Source organism: Cavia porcellus, unplaced genomic scaffold (assembly GCF_034190915.1).
Source record: "Cavia porcellus strain 051 isolate PalLab524CR breed Dunkin Hartley unplaced genomic scaffold, mCavPor4.1 scaffold_6, whole genome shotgun sequence".
NCBI lineage: Eukaryota > Metazoa > Chordata > Mammalia > Rodentia > Caviidae > Cavia > Cavia porcellus.
The window spans coordinates 51626000-51648930 of record NW_026947489.1 but is presented as its reverse complement, the minus strand read 5'-3'; the positions used below and the strand labels follow the sequence as shown (position 1 = coordinate 51648930).

At 36.1% G+C, this 22931-nt stretch overlaps 1 protein-coding gene across 1 annotated transcript; it reads right to left on the bottom strand.

Moving 5' to 3' along the window:
• Positions 1 to 634: 634 nt before the first annotated feature.
• LOC100722284 (olfactory receptor 2A7-like) lies at positions 635 to 20109 on the bottom strand. The gene is given in 3 exon segments (XM_023567404.1): positions 635 to 763; positions 11272 to 11293; positions 19196 to 20109. Coding segments are annotated over 3 exon segments (1065 nt in total).
• Between the last annotated feature and the right edge of the window lie 2822 nt (positions 20110 to 22931).

The window sequence follows — 22931 nt, the reverse complement described above, 5'->3', positions numbered from 1 at the left end:
AAGTCCAAATAGGCTGATCCCATCTGGGTCACCATCCAGTCCTAAGGCCAGTTTTGGTTCCAGGATGTGGATGTGTACTTGTTCCTCAGAATTGAATAGATTCTGGAGAAGCTGTTGGCAGGATTTTCAGGGGAAGGTACTTAGGAGAGGAGGGTTCTGGGTGGAATCCCAGAAAAGCAGCACTGTTGCCAGCCAGGTTTGTACCCACCAGGGAAGCCATGCAGCTACCTGTGCATGCTCTTGGCCCCAGAGATCTTCAGGTCACCATTGCCTTCACCATACTCTGGCTCCTCTCAGAACATGGGAACTGCTGCTCTCTCAATGCCTGTGCTGCTGCTGCAGCTCTGGGAATGGCAGGGCTCCAAACTGGAGGGGCTGTGCTCACTTGGGCTGATTACTCAGTGCATGCAGGGAAGAGGAAGACGGTGCCAAGCAATTTTCTGTCCTGGGAGCCTAGAGACATCCAGGCCTCAGTTTTCAGGATTTAGAGCACACAGCAGATACCAGGCCTTCAGGCAGGGGCAAGTTCCCCCTCTCACCAGGGAACCCACTGAATGGGGTGCCTGTGGTACCATTGGCAGCTGCAGTGGCAAAGAGTTGAGGCAGACCATCTGACACAAGGAGAAGTTAAAAGTCACTTAAACAGGCCAAGAGACTCCAAAGGTGGGCCATTCAAATTCACAAAAAGTTTGGAGTATCCTGCATAAACAGGTTCACCGTAGACAGAGGATATCTGACAAAATTCTTGAAAATGGTTGAGAACCTATTGCAGGGGCAACAGAGAAGCAGAAGCAGACTGCCCCATAGACAAATAACAAGTACAAAACCAGAGATAAATGAGATTTCAAAACAAAGACAGAGACTAAGTCAGTTTAGAAATTGACACTAAGGAACTAATTTGAACTTAAGTTCAACAAGTCCCGCACTAGACAAATGTCTTTTCTGTGAATGCTTCCCAGAAGCTTTAATTTTCCATCCAACAATTTAGAAAGACTCCCAAAGGCCCTTCAACAAAACTAAACCAGTTTTACTGATAAGAACCCAAATGACTCATTCTGAATTTAGCATCCAAGGTTTTGGTTTTCGTTTCTCTTGGAAATGAAAAGATTCCTTGGGTCGAGGAATATCTCTTGGCAGTCCCATTAAGGAATAATTCACTTGAAAGAGAGGCTTGGATTCTATAAATCCCTAAATAGGGATCCAACGTGAGCCCACAAATGAAGTGGATTCATGGACAACATAGGAATCCAAGCAGCCTAAATGGTAAATTTGGGATTCAGTTTAGCTGAGTTCAGTGACCACCCATGGACCTCTGTTTAGGAGTCAAAATGAGTAGCACTCAACTGAAAAGTTACAGAAATTTAAAACAGAAATCCACTAAAAGACATCCTAATGGAAACAATTGATCTAGAATCTTCCATTATATTTTAGTTGACATTTGTATCCTGCTTCTTTGTTAAGTTAATGTTTTTCTTGTGAGGGTAGCTCAGTCTTTGTTTCTTGTGGAACTTGAACCATGAGTAATTTTCCAGTCTTCTAACTCAAATACAGGACAAAAGATGGTACTAGTTATGCCAAGTTACAACAATCATAAGATTTGATAGACAAAAATTTTTTAAAATGCCATGAAAGGCATGATCTCAAAACTCAAGAGCAAACCTGGTCTTTCTCCCAATTTTTCACAAGCAAAACCCAAGCATAACAGGAGAATTTAGTTAGTCATCAGTATGCTAGTTAGAATTCTATAGAAATTATCGACTCTTATTGATATGCAAATCAGTGTGCTGAATATAGGCATAAAATTACATAATAAGTATGGAAGAAACTAGAGATGAAATTGTGTAAAATACTGAACACCATTTTTGAATCTGGACATCTACTAATGAATTATAGGCTAGTAAAGAGGTAAAGCTGATCAATTGCCTCTTAGGTAGGCTAAAATTTACTATAAGAGAAACTATGTGGGCTGTTTTAATATCCCCCAGAACATAGAATGCTGACCTGCGCATTTTGGGTATATGTAGTGTTTCTAGGGTATCAACACATTGTCTTTCATTTTGACAGCACATGTCCATCTTTACCAAATTGGAATGTCTAATCCTGAAGTATAAAATGAACAAGAAAGTGTATATTCCTAGTTGGAAATGCAGGCATAATAGTGGCCTGATCATTTATAATTGAGTCTATTTTGAAATCAATGATTAAAGATGAATCTCCATATATTTTAATTGCCTTCACAGTATCTTAACTATAAAAATTCTTTTTTGAAAATATGCCAGGCAATTAGAATGGTAACTCACAATCAAAATCTCTTTCAGTCCCACCAAGATGGCATTCATAAGACTAATCCAAAGAATAAATGTCTCTCCTTCACTTGGGTGTTAAGTAGTAGTTGAGCCAGGGTTCATTAATGATTGTCAATGGATGTCCATAGGCAGTGATTACCTGTTCAGCTTTTAAATAGATAGCCATGATATATCTTTTTGTTCCTTAGCCATTTTTAGTTTTATATTCACTCAGTCTTTGCAAACTTTTTCAGGATGAATAGTAATATTGACATCTCATTCACAGTGATCACAGAGGAATTTCAAGATGGCACCTAGTATAAAAATGAAGCTGATATAGATTTCACTGTGTCAATAGAAACGAGTTTGCTAGTCTTTCAGATTTAGAGGACAGGGTTGAGCTCAATGATACAGAAATGAAATATAAAACAACAAAATAATATGAAAAAGTGATGCAACAGCTTTAGATGATGCAAAAAAGACTAATCTATGAGTAAGAGAAATTAGTGAAAAATCAGAAAAAGCACAAAGAACATTAAAAAACCTGTTTACAGAAGTAATAAAGAAGAGATTTGCTGACATGAGAACATGCAAAAACATACAGAACATATATCATTTAACACACAGAAAAGTGAACAGATAGAACTCTAAATAGCATAACAGAAAAAAACCCTCATATGCCACCTCATAATTAAGAGACCAGAAAGCCAACACAAGAACAACCAGAAGATCAACAAATCAATTTAAAAGAAAACTGCTTCAGAATTAGGTCAGAGTTCTGAATTCAAATGCTCAATGGAGATACAGCTTGGAATGAAGAATTTAAACCCTAAACAAAAATAATTTTCAACACAATCTGATCTTTTCTGCAAATTCCTTCTCAGAATTGATGGAGAAATGAGACATTTTAATAAGAAAGAGGATAATTTCTAGGATATTATAATTTATTATAATATTATAATTTCTTATAATATCCTAGAAAGGGACAGTGAAGTGAACAATTTCAAAATGTCCAATCAAATGGACTTACAAAACAGGACAAGAAAGTAAGTAGGAGGAAAAAAGCAACATGAAGATAATACAATGAGAGGAACAAAGTAGTATCTATCAATTATTACTATCATTATGAATGGTCTCAATTTGTCAATGAAAACACACAGATTAACAAAATGTGTCAGAAATAAAATCCAAGGCCAGGAATTTAGCTTAGCAGTACAAATGCCTGGGTGGCTGGCATGAGGTCATGAATTTGATTTCAAGTACAGAAAGAAAGAAAGAAAGAAAGAAAGAAAGAAAGAAAGAAAGAGAAAGAAGAAAGAAGAAAGAAAAGAAAAGAAAATCAAGAAACAACAGGACACTACATACAGGTAACACAGTTCACACAAAGAGAAATTCATATACTAAAGTCAAGCATTAAACAAAATTCTGCCTCTTCTATCACATTTTAATGGATAACCAAAGAATGTGTGACATTTTCATTCATAATTACTCTGGACATATAATTTAGAAAACCACAGTTTTCCCACTCAGCCTAATATATTTTTCATGTCATCTTGAAGATATATTGTCCACTTCTGTAGAAGTTTCTCTCAATGTTAGCAGCCACAATTTTTTTTTACAAAATCTCCATATAATTTAATTTCAACAGTCATTATACCAATGATTTTCGTGCTAGGTTTTTATCTGTGTTATACTCAAATCAATATTCTCAAATCAGTGTTGCAGTCAAATTCTGAAAGAACTTTTAAAATAAAAGTTATAAATGTCCAGAGAAATAAAATGTTTGGTACTACTTTATAATGTAAATGATTTTGTTGCTGGATATGTATTGCAGAAATGAAATTATATATATATATATATATATATATATATATAATTAGCCAGACGCCAGCCTTTTCCAGTGAGTCAGTATTATTTGTAGACAAGGGGGGAAGAGAACAAGAAGTCACCAAGATGCAAGCCCTTCCTGTGAATGTGCAACATGTGGGCCACGGTGGGGACAATCAGAGTCCAGCCCTTTCTCCTGTGCTGGCTGGGAAACAAGAAGAAGCAAACACCCCCTCCCACCTGCCTCCATAAGTGACTGGCTGATCCAGAGAAACAGGCTGCAATGATAGCTATTGAAGTAAAATACCGTGGAATGCTTGCAGTTTTGAGTGTCTCCTTGACTTTGCAGGTCTAAAGCTAGTAGTCTTATCATCTCATAAGAGGATAACAGTATATAATGAAGCATCAATGGGAGAATCTCTTTCTGAAGGTGATAGACATTGTTAATTTCCTATTATCTTGTTTTGAAGACCTGTAGGATTTTCATTTTTTTGTTTGTTTGGGTTTTATTCTGTTTTATCTTGTTTGATTTTAGATAACGTGGGCAGCTATTTCAGTGACAAGATATATTATGATGGTCATGTTGGATTGACAATTATCTTGTATTGAAGTCCTTCATTGTATCCATTGTTTTGTTTTGTTGGTTTTATTCTGTTTTGCTTTTTGATTATGTCTGAAGGTATCTATAACTATTTTGAAACATGATAGTAAGCATTATTGATTTCACACTCTTTTGAAGTACTGTGTCACTTAACTGGTTTGTTTTGATTGACTTCATCCTATTTTATTATGCTTGGTTTTATCCTCTTTAAAATAAAAAAGTTAAAAATATATAATTAACTTATTTTGTTTCAATTAGTAATTACCATGTCTTCTGTGTGCTATGAACTTTTTCAGGTAATTTTATTATTTTGATTCTGTATTTTTAAATCAGCCCTGACAACACTGTTAACTTCATTTAATTTTAAAGGAGCATAGTCAGGTTCAAATTATAGCTGTTGAAATTTGCACATTTGTGGAAACTTCTCAGGAATTCCAGAAAGATACTGGAGTGGTGAACAGAAGCAAACCAGCCTTTCTGAAACTGGGATACCAAAGTGTGGCAACTTGGAGAAGAGAAGGAACGAGGTGAATCCTTCAAATCCAAGAAAGCTTTGCAGGAAGAATTGGAGCCCATGAGGAGAGCCAAATGATAGACTTCAAAGCAGAATTCCCTTTTCTCCCTGACTTCTAGCTCACTGTGTGAGACAGGAGTGCCCAGCCGGCACAAGTGCACCAGTGGGCACAGCAGTGGATGTGATGGCCTGCAGTGGCCAAATTGCTGGGATTTCAGGGCACGCTGCTCCCTAATCCTGCCACAGGCTTGGTAGGGTACTTTGCACACCACCATGGAGAGCAGAGACAGGCTCAGAGGTAGACACAGCCACAAAAACCCAAAAGATAATTACAGCCTTCAAATCACAAAAGAATCACTTCTGATTTTTTTTCTTTTTATTCCTTTTTTTTTTTTGTTGTTGTTGAATATATATTCTTGGGTTTTTTCATGAGTGCTAACATTGCTTTTAGTTTTGATGTTTTGTTTGGTACTCATTTTTGTTTCATCCTTTGTGTTTTTTTCTAATCTTTTTACCAGGCTCCAAAAGGTTAAATTTTCTCTGTCCTTCAATCTTGCATCTAAACTGTTTCTCTTCTGCTTCCCTACAGTTTCCTGCTATTCTTTTCAAATTTTATCTTCAGAAGGTAAGATTGCTTAACTAAGGAAACATTTACTCAACACAACTTCCTGATTTGTTTGAGCTGCTGCTATTCCACTGCAAATCTTGTTTGTATGGTAAAAGGTAGGAATTTATGAGAGAAGCCCGTTTGCCTTCCCATAAGCCATACGAGTCATGCGGGGCTCAGGAAGAGAGAAGGCAGTCTTCTTGTATTGTTAGTTGACGGAAGCCATGCTGGGTCTTGAAGAAGTACAACAAGAAGTCAATTTCCCCTTCCTGTAAGCCACACCAGCCAGGTGGAGGTCAAGCAGAGAGAAGGCAGTTCACCCTTCCCATGAGCCAACAGGCACATGGGCTGGGAATCAAGAAGCCCCTCTCCCCACACCGGTAAGCAATCTAAGGTACAAAATCAACTAAATCTTTGTATTGCTTGACTGATTTTGCAGGCCTAAGGCCAGTAGTCTGAGCATCTGTTGGGAGGATGAAAGTCTAAAATATTGCAAACATGGGGGATTTCCTTCTGTCTTATAAATGAAATCCCATATTGTTCTCATTGTTTGGTTTTGTTGCAATTTATTGTTTTGTTTTACTTAGTGTTCTATTTTGATTGATTTTGTTCTGTTTTGTTATATTTAATTTTACTATGTGTGATGGTATGGACAACTATGGTAACAATTATAGGATACAGTAATCATTGTTGTTTTCTTAGTACCCTGTTTTAAAGTTCTGTACCACTTTCACTGTTTTGTTTTGAATGCATTTATTCTGTTTTATTTTGTTAGATTTTATTCTCTTTAAAAAAGAAAAGCGATAGGATATTAATGGTTTCCCAAGTGTGTTATTTTCTAGGCTGCAATGGGTACTATTCTTACTGATTTTTCTACTTTACTCAAAGTGACATCATTGTTCTAATCAGTTATTCTTCCATCTTTACCAAGATCACGATTGTCTGAGGGTCACAAACAATAAATACTATCCCAAACCAAAGAATCAAGGGCTTGGAAAAAGTAAGCCATAACTTCGCATTTCTCATAAATTTAAGATGTAGAACATTGTGATACATTCAGATGCCAAAATCCAGTTACAACTGGGAGATGTCTCTGAAAAGTAATCATTTCTTGAGGTGTTCTAGTACAATAAATACTGCTACTGACCACAAGAAATTTACAAGAATCATTGCAGAAAATCTTAAAAATTGAGTTTTTAAAATGAGTTTTAAAATTTAAAAAAATGAGTACACATGACACCAACATGCAAGCTCACACTTCCAATTCACCTGATGTAAATGCAGGAAGCAATGAACTGGAAAAAATCAAAAGCCACCTTTCTCAGCTGTCTAACAAGGTATCACTGGAAGTTGCATATAAGATAAAGGAGGCTGTAGAAAAATATAAAAAATAATTTTACTGAGAACTATAAAATATAATGTAATGAAGGACATGGTTCATGAATTTAGAATAGATATTACTACAAAAAAGAAGAGGAGTTTAGGAAAATTATGGAAACCATAAATGTCCAATACAGGAAAGTAATGGGCTGCATGAAGCAGATTAAAACAAATATTTAGGAAATTGAAAATTCTATTGATAGTGTACAGAGTGAAACATTTGAGGACAGAATATCAAATCTAGAATGCAGGTTCAAGGTTAGGAAACATCAAATGAGAGATTTATTAAAAATGACAAGTAATGAAATAAATAAATAAAAATCAATGAATCAAATAGCTGACAGAAGACACAAAGAAGAAAAATATAATATAAATCACAGGTAAAGAATATTCAGGATGTAATGAAAATGATATAAAAAATCATTTACAGAAAGCTAATAGGAGAATACTTCCAAAGCATGGAAATAGACTTTAACATATAGACAAATGAACAATACGGAATTTCAATTAGTTATGATTTAAAAAACACTCCACCAAGGTATATAAGAGATAAACTCTAGAATTTGATCACAAGAAAATCATACTAACAGATATGAGAGAAAAGAAACCAGTCACTTATAAAGGAAAGCCAATCAAAATCATAGCAGACTTCTTTGCACAAAACTGTAACTCGAAGAGTGAAGGGTGAAGTGTTACATCCTAAAAGGAAACAACCTCCAATCCAGACTGAGTACCTTACAATCTGTCTTTTAACATGGACTCAAAATGAGATATCTCTGTCAAAAACCATCTTAAGGAATTCATGACCACAAAACTGGACAATCAAATGTTCTAAAGAATGTTCTACAAAGAAACAAGACTACAAGTCCTTCAACCTGAATAGAATTAATCCAATTGGCAAGATAAGCAATTCAACAGGAGAAAAAGAGAGAGAATTAGCAATAGGAAAATAGCGAGGCCAGAAAGATGCAATACATATATCTTATAATTATCAATTAATGGTCTAAATTAACAAATCAAGAGAAACAGACTGCCAGAATGGATAAAGAAACAGGATCCAAAGACATGCTTCAATCAAGGATTACAAAATGCACTGAGTAAAAAAAATAAATGTATACACTGGAAGTTAAAGAATGGAAAACAATACTCCATGTGGCAGACAGGAACCCAGAACAAACTAGAGGTAGCTATTCTATTTCAAGACATTCTATGTCAAGCCAAGACTGATCAAAGAAACAAAGATCACCACACACTTATTAAAGGAATAGTCCAAGTGAAAGCAATAACAACCATAAATATATATGAACCAAATACCAGCAGATCCCACAATTTAAAAGAAATATTAATACGCATGAAAAATCAGATAAACATCAATAAAGTTAAAATAGGGAACCTGAAATCCTCACTATCACAAAAGGCAGAAACTGCTAAACAAAAAATCAACACATACATGAGACCCTTGTACTCACTCAGTTAGCTTGTGAGGATTGATTGTAACCAAAGTTAATTTTAAGTCAATATTATTTTTCCCATAAGAAACAATGGAGGTCTCTTTCTCCAAATGACAGGGCCCAGTTGGGCCAGGAATTATGAATACAACCCTTCCCTCCATCCTCAGGGGGATTGCAAGATGGGGTGACTCTTCTCCTCCATTTACAGGGCCCGGCAAGGTAGTGAGATCTCTGGTGACACAGTGGGGCCAAACTGGGGTGCACAGGATAGGTGTCGAACAAGTAACTTGGAAAGCCCAAAGCAACAGTAATGATACAAGGCTAGAGTTGCTAAGTTTGGAGAAACAGTACAGGGCTAATGTGAAAGACACACAGAATAGAGGTGAGGTGGTATGGCTATCTATTTTTGTTTTTCTTTTTTTTTTTCCTAAAGGATGCGGGAGAACTCCAACCACAGAAAACTAATTTTATCTCCCCAAATCAATACCCAGTAGAAATCTACCTGTGAATGTGGTTACATTCATTATCCCTTGAAGCCAGGCATATCAGTACGTGGCGGTAATCCCAGCACTTGGGAGGCTGAAGCAGGAAGACTGTTGCAAATTTGAGTCCATCCTGGGTCATAATGTGAGTTCAAGGCCAGCCTGAACTGCCTAGTGAGAAACTGTCTCAAAAAGACAAACCAAACCAAACTAAACAAAACAAAACAAAAATGGATACAGTGCACATTTCTGGAATCTGACTTGGACCTACCTCAAAACCTTAAGATAATAGAGGAATGTTACTGCTTTTACTTTTCTCTGACTGGTTGGTTTTTCTTTTTGTGTCTGGTTAGTTGGGTTTTTTTCTACTCTTCTATTTTTTTCTGTTTTCTTTTTCTTTTTATTTGTTTGTTTCCTTTTTCCCCTGTATGTGGCTCTTTTGGATTTCTGGTTTTCTCTTTTCTTGCTTTCATTACACAGGTCTCTAAAATTCCGTTTGGTTTACTCATACTCATCTTCTTACTGTCCTTCATTAATGATCTAGCTTTGTATGGTGATAGTTCCATGAGACTAAATATTGGTCCTTCTCTTTATGGTTCACTGTAATACTTCTAGGTTTTCTCTTTCAATCCTTCCCTCTTGTGTCCTACAGTATCCCAAAATTTGGATGGTGACCCCTTGCCCACCTAATATATCTAACCTCATTCATCTCTCTATCTAACCTATATTCCTCTTAATCTCACTCCATCAGAGTAAAATCACTCTAATTAATGGAAAATCATAACCTACAGGTTCCTGCTGTGAGCTGCATTATATTAGATAACTATAGAACTTACTCCTATGGTTAAAGATATCAGACTAATAGTTACCAGTTTGTTAGTAGCAAGATCGTGCTTTAGTCTATTATTATTGCTAGCTGTAATAATTTAATGGGGATGTCATACCTATTATAATCAGCTTTCTTCCCTGTATGACAACACTGCAATTATAAGGAGTTGTAATCATCCCCATAGTCCAGTACCACAGGAAAAGGCCCTGAGTCAAACTGATAGCAACATCTCATTTTTAATATATATATATATATATATATATATATATATATATATATATGGGAGATTAAGATGAAAGAGGACAAAATAACACAGGTCAGAAGAATTTAAGAAACACAGTGTTTCACCACAGGATAACCCGACGTAACAGTAGTTACCATAGTGCCATAGTGTCTCTTTCCTTGAAATATTTGAGTATACCTTTGTATAGTATAGTATCAAACATAACAAGACAGTGTAAAAACATTCAAGTGGGTAAAAGTATCACAGGGTATTCAGAACCAACTAACAGAAAACAAACAATTTCTATATTATCTCCTTGTCTATAAAAAATTTTGTTTATACTATCACATATAAAAAATCCAGTAAGACACATCAGGATATAACTGATGGAGACAGAAGAACAAAAGCTTGATGGGACTTCAAAACAAGCTGATACTAAATCAGCACTAATATTTTATGTCCTGTTTTCTTCAAAATAACTGTTCATACCATCACAGACAATAAAATCAAACAATCCAGAATAAAACCATTCCACTTAATGAATGAAAACATTGTAAAGCTTCAAAGCAGTATAATGGGGGATCATGATTACCACATACTGTTATGTATTCTTAACATTTCTTACACTAGGGAAAATATTCATTATTTATACATGTGAGCTTGATTTATCTTGCTTACGAGTACTGTCTCAAGTTGCATATATTTATTTATAAATATCTCAATGAGATCATTCTTTATAGCTGGGTAGTACTCTATTGTATAAAAATACCACAACCTTTTTATTCATTCCTCAGTTGATGGATACTTAGGTTGTTTCCAAGATCTGGCTATAATATGGGTGCACATATATCACTGTGGTGTGCTGCTATAACATGGGTGCACATATATCACTGTGGTGTGAAGTTTTCAGTCCTGGGAATATGCCTAGAAGTGTAATAGCTGGAACAAGTGGGACTTGCAATCCCAGCTTTTTGAGAAATCTCCAAATTGACCTTCAAAATGGTTGCACCAATCGACACTCCCACCAAAAGTGCAGGAGGCTCCCCTTTTCCCCACAGCCTCTCCAGCATTTGTTGTTGGTATTTTTCTTGATCCTGGCTATTCTTTCAGGCAGGAAATGGAATCTCAGTGTGGTTTTAATTTGTGTTTCTCTAATGAGTAATGATGATGAACATTTTTTCATGTATTTATTTGCCATTTGTATTTCTTCACATGAGAATTGTGTATTCATCTCAGATGCCCAATTTTTGGATTGGATCTTTGAATTTTGGGGGTCTGATTTTTAAAAAATTCTTTAAATGTTTTAGATAGAAGTCCTTTGTCCTAGGGACAGTTCACTAAGATTCTTTCTAGTTTGTGGGTTTTCTTTTCACTATGATAGAGATTACTTTTGACATGCAAAATCTTTATAATAAGAGGTAATCCCAACTATTGATTCTGGGAAGTATTTCCTGTGCGGTTTGATTCCTGTTCAGGAATTCTCTACCTACCCCTATGTCTACAAGATTTTTAACCAATTTGTCTTCCAATAAATTTAGTGTTTCTGTTTTAATATTCTGATCTTTGATCCATTTAGATTTTAATTTAGTACATGGTGATAGGCATGAGTCTAATTTTAGTTTTTGGCATATTTTTCCAGCACCATTTTTTTAAAGAGACTGTCGGTCTTCCAGTGAACATGTTTGGCCCCTTTATCAAAGATAAGGTGGTTGAGTGTGTTAGTAATTGTGGTTGTATCTTCTAATCTATTCCGTTGATCTTCAACTCTGTTTTGATTCCAGTGCCATGTTGATTTTACTACAGTAGCTTTGTAGTACAACTTCAAGTCAGGAATTGTGATATCTCCTGCCTTGCCTTTGGTGCTTAGAACAGTCTTTGTTATTCTGGATCTCTTCTCGCTTCAGATGAATTTTAGGAGTGAGTTCTCTAGATCTATGTATGTAGATGGTATTTTCATTGGGACTGCATTGAATCTGTATAACACTTTTGGGAGAATGGCCGTTTTCACAATATTTATTCTTCCTATCCATGAACAAGGGATGTCTTTCCTTTTTCTGAGACATACTTCAATTATTTTTCAGTGTGTTATAATTTTATGTACATAGATCTTTCACTTCTATCATGATAATAATTCCTAAATATTTCAGTTTTTTAGTTGCAAGTGTGAAGGGTGTGGCTTCTCTTATTTCTATCTCTGCGATTTTGTTGTTACTGCATAAAAATGCTATTGATTTTTGTGTATTGATTTTGTATCCAGCTACATTGTTGAATTTATTTATTACATCTAGGAGTCTTTCAGTGGAGTTTTGGGGGTCTTCTATGTAGAGTATCATGTCATCCACAATAACAATAATTTAACTTCCTCTTTTCCTATCTTTACCCCTTTTATTTCTCTCTCTTGTCTAATTGCTCTGGCTAGTATTTCCAGTACCGTATTAAATAAGAGTGGTGATATGGGACATCCTTGTCTTGTGCCTCATTTTAAGGTAAAGGCCTTCAGTTTTTGGCCATTTAATATGTTGCTGGCTATTGGTTTGTTATAGATGGCCGTTATCATAATAATGTAAAGATCATCTACTCCAATTTTCTGTAAGGTTCTTATCATGAATGAATGTTGGACCTTATCAAAAGCTTTTTCTGCATCTGTAGAAAGATTATGTGATTTTTACTTTTGGCTTTATTGATATGGCGGATTATGTTTATGGATTAACGTATGTTGCACCATCCCTGCATGCCCGGGATGAATCCCACTTAGTTGTGGTGCATAATCTTCTTGATGATTTGCTGCATCTTATTTGCCCATATTTTATTGAGGTTATTTGCATCTGTGTTCATTAGGGAGATGGGCCTGTAGTATTCTTTTTTCCTTGGGTCTTTCTCAGGTTTTGGTAGTAAAGTAATATTTTCTTCCAGGAATGACTTAGGGAGAATAGCTTCCCTTTCAATTTCATTGAAGAGTTTGAGGCGTGTTGGCATTTAGTCTTCTTTGTATTTCTTGTAGAATTCTGTAGTGAATCTGTCTGGGCCTGGACTCTTCTTTGTAGGTAATGACTTAGATATAAGTTCAATTTCATTAATTGAAATTGGTTTATTGTGAAGCTTTACCTCTTCTTTTCCTAGCTTTGGTACTTGATATGTTTCTAGGAGTCTGCCCATTTCTTTGTATTACTGAACACAGGAGAATCGAGGTTTTTGAAATAGGTGTTATTGATCTTCTGTATTTCCACAGAGTCTGCAGTGTTTTTGCCTTTTTCATTCTTTATTGCATAAATTTGCTCTTTTTCTTTCCTTTTTAAAATAAGATTGGTTAGGGGCTTATCAATTTTATTAATTCTTTCAAAGAACCAATCCTTTGATTCATTGATTTTTTGGATTGTTTTCTTAGTCGCTATTGCATTAATTTCTGCTCTGATTTTTATAATTTCATCCATTCTTTGGCTTTGGGCTTGACTTGCTCTTCTTTTTCTAGATGTTTGAGGTGTAGCATCAGGTTGCTTATTTGTATTCCTTCTATTTTCCTGATGTGGGAACTCATTGAAATAAATTTTCCTCTGAGGACTGCTTTCATTGCATCCCACAGATTCCAGTAAGTTGTATTTTTACTTTTGTTTGCTTGTAGGTATTGTTTAATTTCTTCTTTAATTTTTCCTGTGACCCACTAGTTGCTCAAGAGTATATTATTCAACTTCCATGTGTTTGTGCGTTTCTGCAGTTTATCATTAATTTTTCATTTCATGGCATTATGATCTGATTACATGCATGGAATAATTTCAATTCTTTTGCATTTATTTAAATGTGTTTTGTTGGCTAGCATATGGTCTATTTTAGATATAGTCCCCGGTACTGCTGAGAATGTATATTGGGATGTTGTTGGATGGAACACTGTATATGTATATCAAGTCCATTTGTTCACAGGTGTGATACAGTTCTGTTATTTCTTTGCTGATTTTTTGTCTAGTTGATCTGTCCCTTGGTGTCAATGGTGTGTTAAGGTCTCCTCTTATAATTGTGGCTAAGAAGAAATTATTGCTAATTTCATTTTTCATTTCTATTAAAACTTGCTTTGTATAATTTGGTCCTCTGCAATTTGATACACACATATTTAAGATTGTTATCTCTTCCTCTTGAAGTTTTCCCCTAACCTTTTTGTAGTGACCTTCTTTATCTCTTAGGATCATTCTTGGTTTGAAGTTCACCTTGTCTGCAAACAGGATAGCTACTCCAGTCAATGCAACATCCAGCATTATTGATGGAACATCAAATCAGCTTCATACAAACATTATCTAAATAGTATAATAAATCCTCAGAGATGCCTGATTGTTATTTTCAACTGACATTAAGAATTTCCATGGTTGATAAACAGTCTACATTTATGATTAAGTTCACAAATCATAGGAAAATACTCATGAGAGAAAAAAATCAAATTTACTCACATAAAATACCAACTTCTTTTCCCAATTTTCCTTTATTTCACCCAAAATGAAAAGCAAGCAAAAAAAATCAAGAGTGCAATGCATAATATTTTGATAGCCAAATGGTAAGACAGAAGAGAATATGCAGTGTGTATGTGTTCAGAAATGTAGTCCTGTTATTCAATCCTTATTGAGTTTAGAACAACTAGGTAGTTTTCTTAATCTTATATCTCTGACAATTAACACACATTCGGTGAATGGCAAACACATGAATAAGTGCAAGCAAATCAACAAACAGCTGTGTATTGGTATCCTTATATTAGATCTACCAAGGCATACTCTACTGTAATTAGTATAATAATTTTACCACATGCATCCTGGTTTTCTAAAGGAAACCAATATCTGCAATTGAGATTAATATCATTGGTGAACTCTACTCAAATGAGAACTTTGAAACTTGATAACGCAACAAAAGAGACCAAATGACTTATGGTATACATCTCTTTATCTACATTTTATTTGATTTTAAATGCTAATGTTGCATATCTTATATTCATTTAAAATAATCAAGTAGATCTCAAACATTAAAATTGCTCACTTCTTGGAGATAGAAACGTGGGTAGACATATTCCTACTCCAATTGTACATTTTAGTCATTTTCACGTACATTATTTTATATGTGTTTGATTTCAGAATTTTAAAATTGAAAAATTAGTGTCTGGTTAACACACAATCTGAAATTAAAGTTCTATTATGTTTCTAAGAAAAGAAACATTCTTTTATACTGAAACAAAGCATTAGAAATGGATAAGTCCTGTTTTTGAAAAAGTAAATCTTGATTTGCTAAACTGACATGGTGTGCTCTCTGGATTAAGCATCGGTCAGGCAGATCACTGAAATTGTCACCCATTGTAAGCCCACAACTCAGTTGAACTGCAGGGCTCTTCACTTGCAAGGAACAATGAAGAAATGAAAAGTCATTTCTTATAATTTCTTGCACAGTTATACTTACAAAGTTTCCCAGTGTATCTTGTGGGCTATCAGCTAGTAAGCTAAGTGATTTTCTGGGCATAGGTACTATTGTGGATCTGGAAGAAGAAGAAGTGAGGGTCAGTTACATGTGACTACACTGCATCTAACAGGGGAGGTAAGTGGTCATACCTCCCCTGTGACAGACATGATAGGACAGAGTGCAGCGGGTTGATGGTTCTGAGATTAAGAGGAGTTACTTGAGATATTTTCCTTCAGGAGCTGGATAGGAGCTGAATTCCAAGATAGAAATTAATCACGATAAATCTCCAAAAAAATCTTAAGTTTTACTAACTGTTCACTCTTCTCAGTTGGCTGTGCTCTAACAACTTAACGCTTTTTCTGTATTCTTTTGATCCCCACAAACATGACTCATGTTGCAAGCCACAGAAAATTTACCTTATGCACACATTTGCTGAGTAAATTTAGGTGCCCTATGCTATCTCATTGCTATGTTCAGTGAAACGTAAGTGTACAACAAAATCATTCATTTTCTTTGTATTCCATTGCAATAAATATGTCTTCATAAATGTATCATGATCTGTGACTGTGCTGACAAAAATTAAATCCACAGTTATAAACTAACATATTTTAATTTTTCTGAAATGTAACAACAATCTATAATATACTGTACTCCACTTTTCTTCGACTTGAAACAGTATTCCATTTATTCGCTCTTGATGTATAATACAAAGCTTCCTCGCTTTGTTGTTCAGTATCTTCATCTTCAAATAAACCTATCACCTTGACATTTCTCCTCTGATCAATCAGAACTCCCATATCCTAAAAATTTTTATGTAATTTGTTCATCAGTATCTCACATATTCTTTCCAGGAATATTTATATAAAATGGGAGTGATGAACATATATATTCATCATTAATAGAGACAATTCATTTTGCTTTCTAGTACTTAAATGAAGAATGGCAGTGAAACAATGATAGTTAACCCAACACTAGGAGTTACAGCCTGTGTGGAGAGGAGCTGGTGGTACAGAGCAATGAGGCAGCTGGTCATGACCCACAGTTGGTCACAAGGATCTCAGCAAGGGAAGCATCTGAAGGTTGGGACCATGTCCTATTTTCTCCCTGGCTTCTGTTCCTGTTTGAAATACATCAGAATCCTCACATGAAGAGGTTTAATTCTCCTGTGCTTGAACTAATTGGCATCTCTTGAGATCTCACTGATGTGGCTGGGCCATGAGATGCCTTGCCTGCTTGGCTCTGCTGGGACGAAAAGAGAAAGCAATTTTATCTATTTCTGTCTTCATTTCAGCAGGATCCACAATTAGGAGACACAGACAACCTCACAGAACTCTTCTGAGATGAGATGTCTCCTTCTAGTCCCGGGACACTTGACATGATTGGCCTCTCATGAATCCCAGCACTGTCTTCTGCCCACTCTTCACTTGAACCCCAGCAAGCTGGACCCGTGTGACCATGTATGACATTCTGACATCAATTCTGCAGCTCAGCTTCTCCATGAAGTCATCTGGGCCCCTGTGCTGCAGCAGAAGTATGAAGAAAGGGCCGCAAGAAGAGACTGGTCACATGGAACACGCCAAGGTGTGGAATGCTGTGGATAGCTGCTTAAAGAGATGTGCAACAGTGTAGGAAGTAAAGGGGGGGGGAGGGGCAACATGTTCCATTACTCTCTTTTAGGACCTGTTTGGAGGGAGGGTTTTCAGGACACACCATCAGTGCTGGTCGTGTGCTGTAGATATCTCCTAATCTCTATTGCGAAGTGAGGAGATTCTGTATTATTTCCCTCGTGGAAGGAGAAAAGAATTCTCTCCAGGGGAGCTTCCCCTTGAACTTTTCTGTCTTTGCTGCTTGAGAAAAGTTTGTACTTAAGACACTGTCATATTTACTTGTATTTTACTTCATTATATTACTAGACATGACCATGTTAACGTATTATTTTGTAATATCATATCAATCAACCATACAAATTATATTCCAGTTAGTTTCTTATATGTCTTCCTCGATGTGCTGGTGCTATGGAGTAAGTCTAAAGAAAATCTCTCACAAGTATTAGATTTTGAGAAGGTGCAATCATGCTCTGACCCTACACATGAATATAAACACACTGGGGACTACCAATTAATGGCTTCTGAAAACTTACTTGTAGATGGTCTTCTATAAATATTGGAACATTTTGATGTTCCAAGAGATGAGCAGAAAATACAAAAATCAGGGTAACATTACAGGTAAGATAGTAGTAACCTGAAAAAAACAATTCTGAAAACAGTCATTTTAGAATATAGCTCTACATTCAATTTCATATACCCATCAGTTACAAAGCCCCTTTAGAGTATAAAAGTTTAAAAAAGCTTGCCATTGAAAAGAAATTTAAAATATTTATGTTATAAAATTTAAACCGAGCAAAGTTCATATTTCAAAAGTACATATTATCTGTGGTTTACCATGTTAGTAGTGAATTTTGAAATATTTCCAGGTGTATTTACTAGGCTGGTTTTATTTTAATGCTCTGAAGTGAAAAATGTTAATTTTATGTCGTTGGTAAACATGAGAAAAAAATACAGAATCACTTGTGCTTGTGTGTGTGTGTGTGTGTGTGTGTGTGTGTTTGTGTGTGTGCCTGCATGTGTGCAGGTGTGTTGCAGAGAATTGAACCCAGGCTTTACTCCTGCTAGGTAAATAACATTCAGCCATATGCTCAGTGCTCATATATATTTTTTAAGTGGCAAAATTGAAATATTGTGAAATTGAACATGGTGCTTCCTGAGGACCACATGCTAGTCCAATGTGAAGGAGATGTTTGGATTCATTATCTTTAACAGATCCAACATTGGCGAGTATATACAAGAAACCTCTCTTTCTGAAACTAAACAGAGAATAGTCCCTTACAAGCTTATCTTGGTTATTGTGCTTAGACCTACATTCAGTGTATTGGCTCCTTTTACAAAAAATAGTCACTTGCCTTATGGGGTAGTTTCAGAATATATTCACAAGGAGTCAAATAAAAGCAAAATCTGTTTCAGGAAATCTAATAAGTGTATGAAAAAATATCACATGATCAGATAATTTTGAGAAACAGTGACTAAGAACTGGAGTATGAGTGCTTTTTACTGAAACAATTTATATAGCTTTTACTATACAAATCCTGAGGTTAATACAAATCCTGAGGTTTAAGATGAGACAGCTTATGTGCAGTGATTTGCAAACTTATTCCGCTACATTTTTGTAAGGGCCTCAGTAGGAATTAGTGTCTATAGGAAGATAGTTCTTGGAGATGGTTACCTGGATGATAGATTAATGAAGATATTATAAATGGCATCATTTGGAAACTATTACTTCCAAATCCTGGGCTCATTACTGGATGGTTGCACTATGATTATATTGAAGATGTAAGTAGTACTTCATTTCTGCTGACTCAGTCATCTCACAGTAGAACAGAAGACGGTTCCATTATAAATAAATGTCTGAAGCAACCCTGATTCTGTGAATGGTCAGGAGTCTCTTAAAATGATAAATTTGTTGGTCACTACAATTGATCCTACAACGGACCCTACAATTCACAATGGTCTGTCTACTCCAACACTCTCTTTAGAGTATTCTTCACTTCTGAGTTCCTAAGACTATAGATGAGAGGGTTAAGCATGGGATTGAAAAGGCTATGAAACAGCAGGAGATACATCTTTTGCTCCTTGGGGTTGCCATATCCGGGCACAAAATAAATGATCATGGCTGTTCCATAGAAGAGTCCAACCACACAGAGGTGAGAGGAGCAGGTGGAGAACGCTTTTCTTTTCCCTTCTCTTGATTGTATCTTCAGGATGGCATGCAAGATGCACATGTATGAGACTATAATCATGGAGAATGGTCCCACCAACATAGACACTGCCCCTGCCAAGACCATGTTTTCATTAATGTGGGTATCTGCACAGGCAAGTTTAAGCACAGCCATGATTTAACAGAAAAAGTGTTTGATTTTCTTGGACATACAAAAGGGTAAAGGTAGAAGTAACACTAGGTGAATGAAGGACAGAAGAAATCCCATGGTCCAGGATGTCACTGACAGCATGATGCAGACCCTCCAGCTCATGATGGCACAATATTGGAGGGGGTGGCAGATGGCCACATAGCGGTCATAGGCCATCACTACCAGAAGCAGACATTCTGAGATAGCCAAAGTCAAAAAGAGGAAGGTCTGAGTCATGCAGCCTGCAAAGGAGATGGGCGTGGCTGGGCTCAGCAGGTTCACCAGCATCTGGGGCACCGTGTTGCAGGCGTAGGCCATGTCCACGGTGGCCAGGTGGGACAGGAAGAAGTACATGGGGGTGTGCAGTCTGCTATCCAGGCAGATGATCCCCAGGATGAGCCCATTCCCCAGCAGGGTGAACGCATAAAACAGGGAGAAGAGTCCAAAGAGGAGCATCCGCATGCTTGAGTTAAGAGGGAATCCCAGGAGGATGAACTCTGTGATGGAGGTGGAATTGTTTGCCATATCCCTAGGACAGAGGAAATTGAGGTCATTATCATGGTTTAAGGGAAGAGTTTAAACACAGAGTGATGCCTTTTTGTCATGGTAGCTGAGAGTTCAGATAGATGAAATGAATTTATGTATCTTTAAATGAATGCTTAAATTTTTTTTGATAACTGTCTTACTTTTCTCATTGCTGAGACAAAATATACCCAAAGATAAAGGAGGAATGGTTCGTTTGCTTCACACTTTGTAGAGGATTCAGTTCGTAGTTGCCTGGCTTCAAGGCAGGGTGACATGGCAAAGAGGCATCACAGAGTACAGTTCATGGCAGAGCAAGACAGAAGGCAGTGGAGTTGCAAAGCAGCAAGCAGAGGCAACAGCTCTCTTCTGTGTTTTATGTTCCTTCCAGGGTACCTGACCTTAGGATGGGCAGCACTCACAGTCAGAGTAGGCCTTCCTTAATCTCTGCATCACACACCCTAGATCCACCCACATCCAAAAACCCCGCCTCTGATCATATGAGGCTTTGTGCACATCTAGATACAAGCCAAAACAATAATCTTACAGTAAACTTAGAACATCATGCATGCTTTTGTATACATGTTTCTTTTTTAAAGGTCTCTAACATTTTTAATGAAAGCTAGAAATTCAACATAATATTTCATTTTAGTCTTTGATTAATTCAGTGGGCTACCCCATATTCTTCAAACAAATTTTGCTTCTCTTGGATTATATTATTCATACTTAGTTTTTTGGAGAAGCAATGAGCCCCAATTCATGAGGCATATGTCAGAGATTTCAAATACCAATAAATTAGATCTGGAGTTGGAAGAGTTTCATGAAGGTAGTGTAAACTAATGCACCGTTAGTTGTTTACATTTAGTGTGTGTGTCTACATGTATTTCTGGCATCAATCTTTACCTGCACCGGGAATATCTCACTCAGCAAATCTCTCATTTCAGCACGAAGACATGCTCAGTGTAAAGTCTTATTTTATGTGTCTTAGTTTTTCATAATATTTTGATGAGCACATGTGTGAATAACTGAACAGATTTTCATTGAAATGCTATCTAAAAAAATGAATCAAGGGTTTTTGCTGGGTTTTGATTCAATACTGAGAAACTCTGTAGTTTTAGGACATCTTGCAGATGATTGACAGTGGCTTGTCTTCCATAAAAATGCTGCTGATGGGAGCTGTAAATCTCTGAGAGACTGAATTAAATTACTTTTCCGACTCACTTCACAATAAAAATGCAAATACAAACATCATATTCACCCTCATACTTAAATTTTACTCTCATTTTTACGTAAAGTGAATTTATCTGAGAGATAGAAAGAATGATCCATGATTTTCCATTTAAACTATTACAAAATTATAAGTTGAAGATTGTAAAACATCATCAAGAAAATCTCCCATTTAACTTGGTGCTCTCTTGCCACCATTCAAAAGATAAGTGGATTTCTCAGATTAGTGGAAGTAAGAGAGTATACAAGTATTTACTTATTTCCTGTTATTCACCTAACATTCTTAAAGTGGGGCTATCCATAAATAAAAATTTCTGAGCTACTCTCATTGCTCATGAGGTTGTGTGACATCATAAAACTGTTTGACTTGCTTCAGTATGTGACACTTTATGCACAATTCTTTTTAAAAAATTTTGTTAATATTAAGCTTTTACCAGGATGTTATTTGTACATATATGTCTCTTCCCTTAAAAAATAATTATCAGTCAAGAATAACCAATGACATATTGATTAAAGTGACATTGTTATAATCCTGACCATTAATTTAATCAGATTATCCTATTATACTAAATTATTAATGAGCAGAATTTGAGCAATGAGAGAATATAAATGTACTTCTGCATGACATAGAAGTGTGACAATAAAAGTGTACAAAAACATTAAAGACAAAGAAGACAAGACATTAAATTACATTGGACCAGAACTCACAAAGACGATTAGGAAATCTGGATGGGTAGAGATGGTTGTTGTATTAAAGACTTCAATGAGTCTTCACAAAGAATAGGAAAACATTTTAACATTTTTGCAATGTGGCTGAATTTACTGAGAGTCCTAGATATCTTGCTGCTTGTCTGAGAACATTCCAGGAAGGATTTGGCTCTTCAAACTTGTTTTTGGAAGGAGGAGTTTAATTAATTCATCATTTCCGGAGAACACCTTCCAAAATTGTTGAGAGAGCTTTACACAACACATGAGAAAATAGATCTCTCTTGTCCCAGTACATTTCCTGTAGAGAATTAAAGAACTTCACCATCATTACTCTTGTAGCCTACAGAGAATTGAGTCCATTTCTGTCTCTGAGGAAGCTGTAGAGATAGTGAGATCATTAGTTGTCAAGGCAATGAATAGCCAGTATATTCATAACTAGAAGTTGTGACCATATAAGGCCTTAACTTGTGATTGGATCACTATTAAGACTCCCAAATATGCAAATTTTTAGATTTTCATGAATCTTTATGTTATTCCGGTCTCAAACATTCTGAAGGCACTTGGGAGATGGAAACATCTGTGTCTGATTATTATTTCACAGTGAAATAAATTGAATCCCTGGAGCTGTATTCCTTTTCCTGTAGTCTGTTTTATCCACTCTGAGGCAGGCAGAAGAATGAATGATTTCCAAGGTCTTAGTCTTTAGATCATTTTCAATGGAAACTCAAACCTTACATACTTGGACACTGGTCTGAAGATGAGTGGGCAGTCATGTTAGTGACTTGGAAGACCTACAGCTTGTTCAGCAGGCTAGAAAAATGAATGAAACACTCACACTTCACTGTTGAGTGTTTCCCTTCCTTGACAGTGTCTAGTCCCATGCTTGGGGC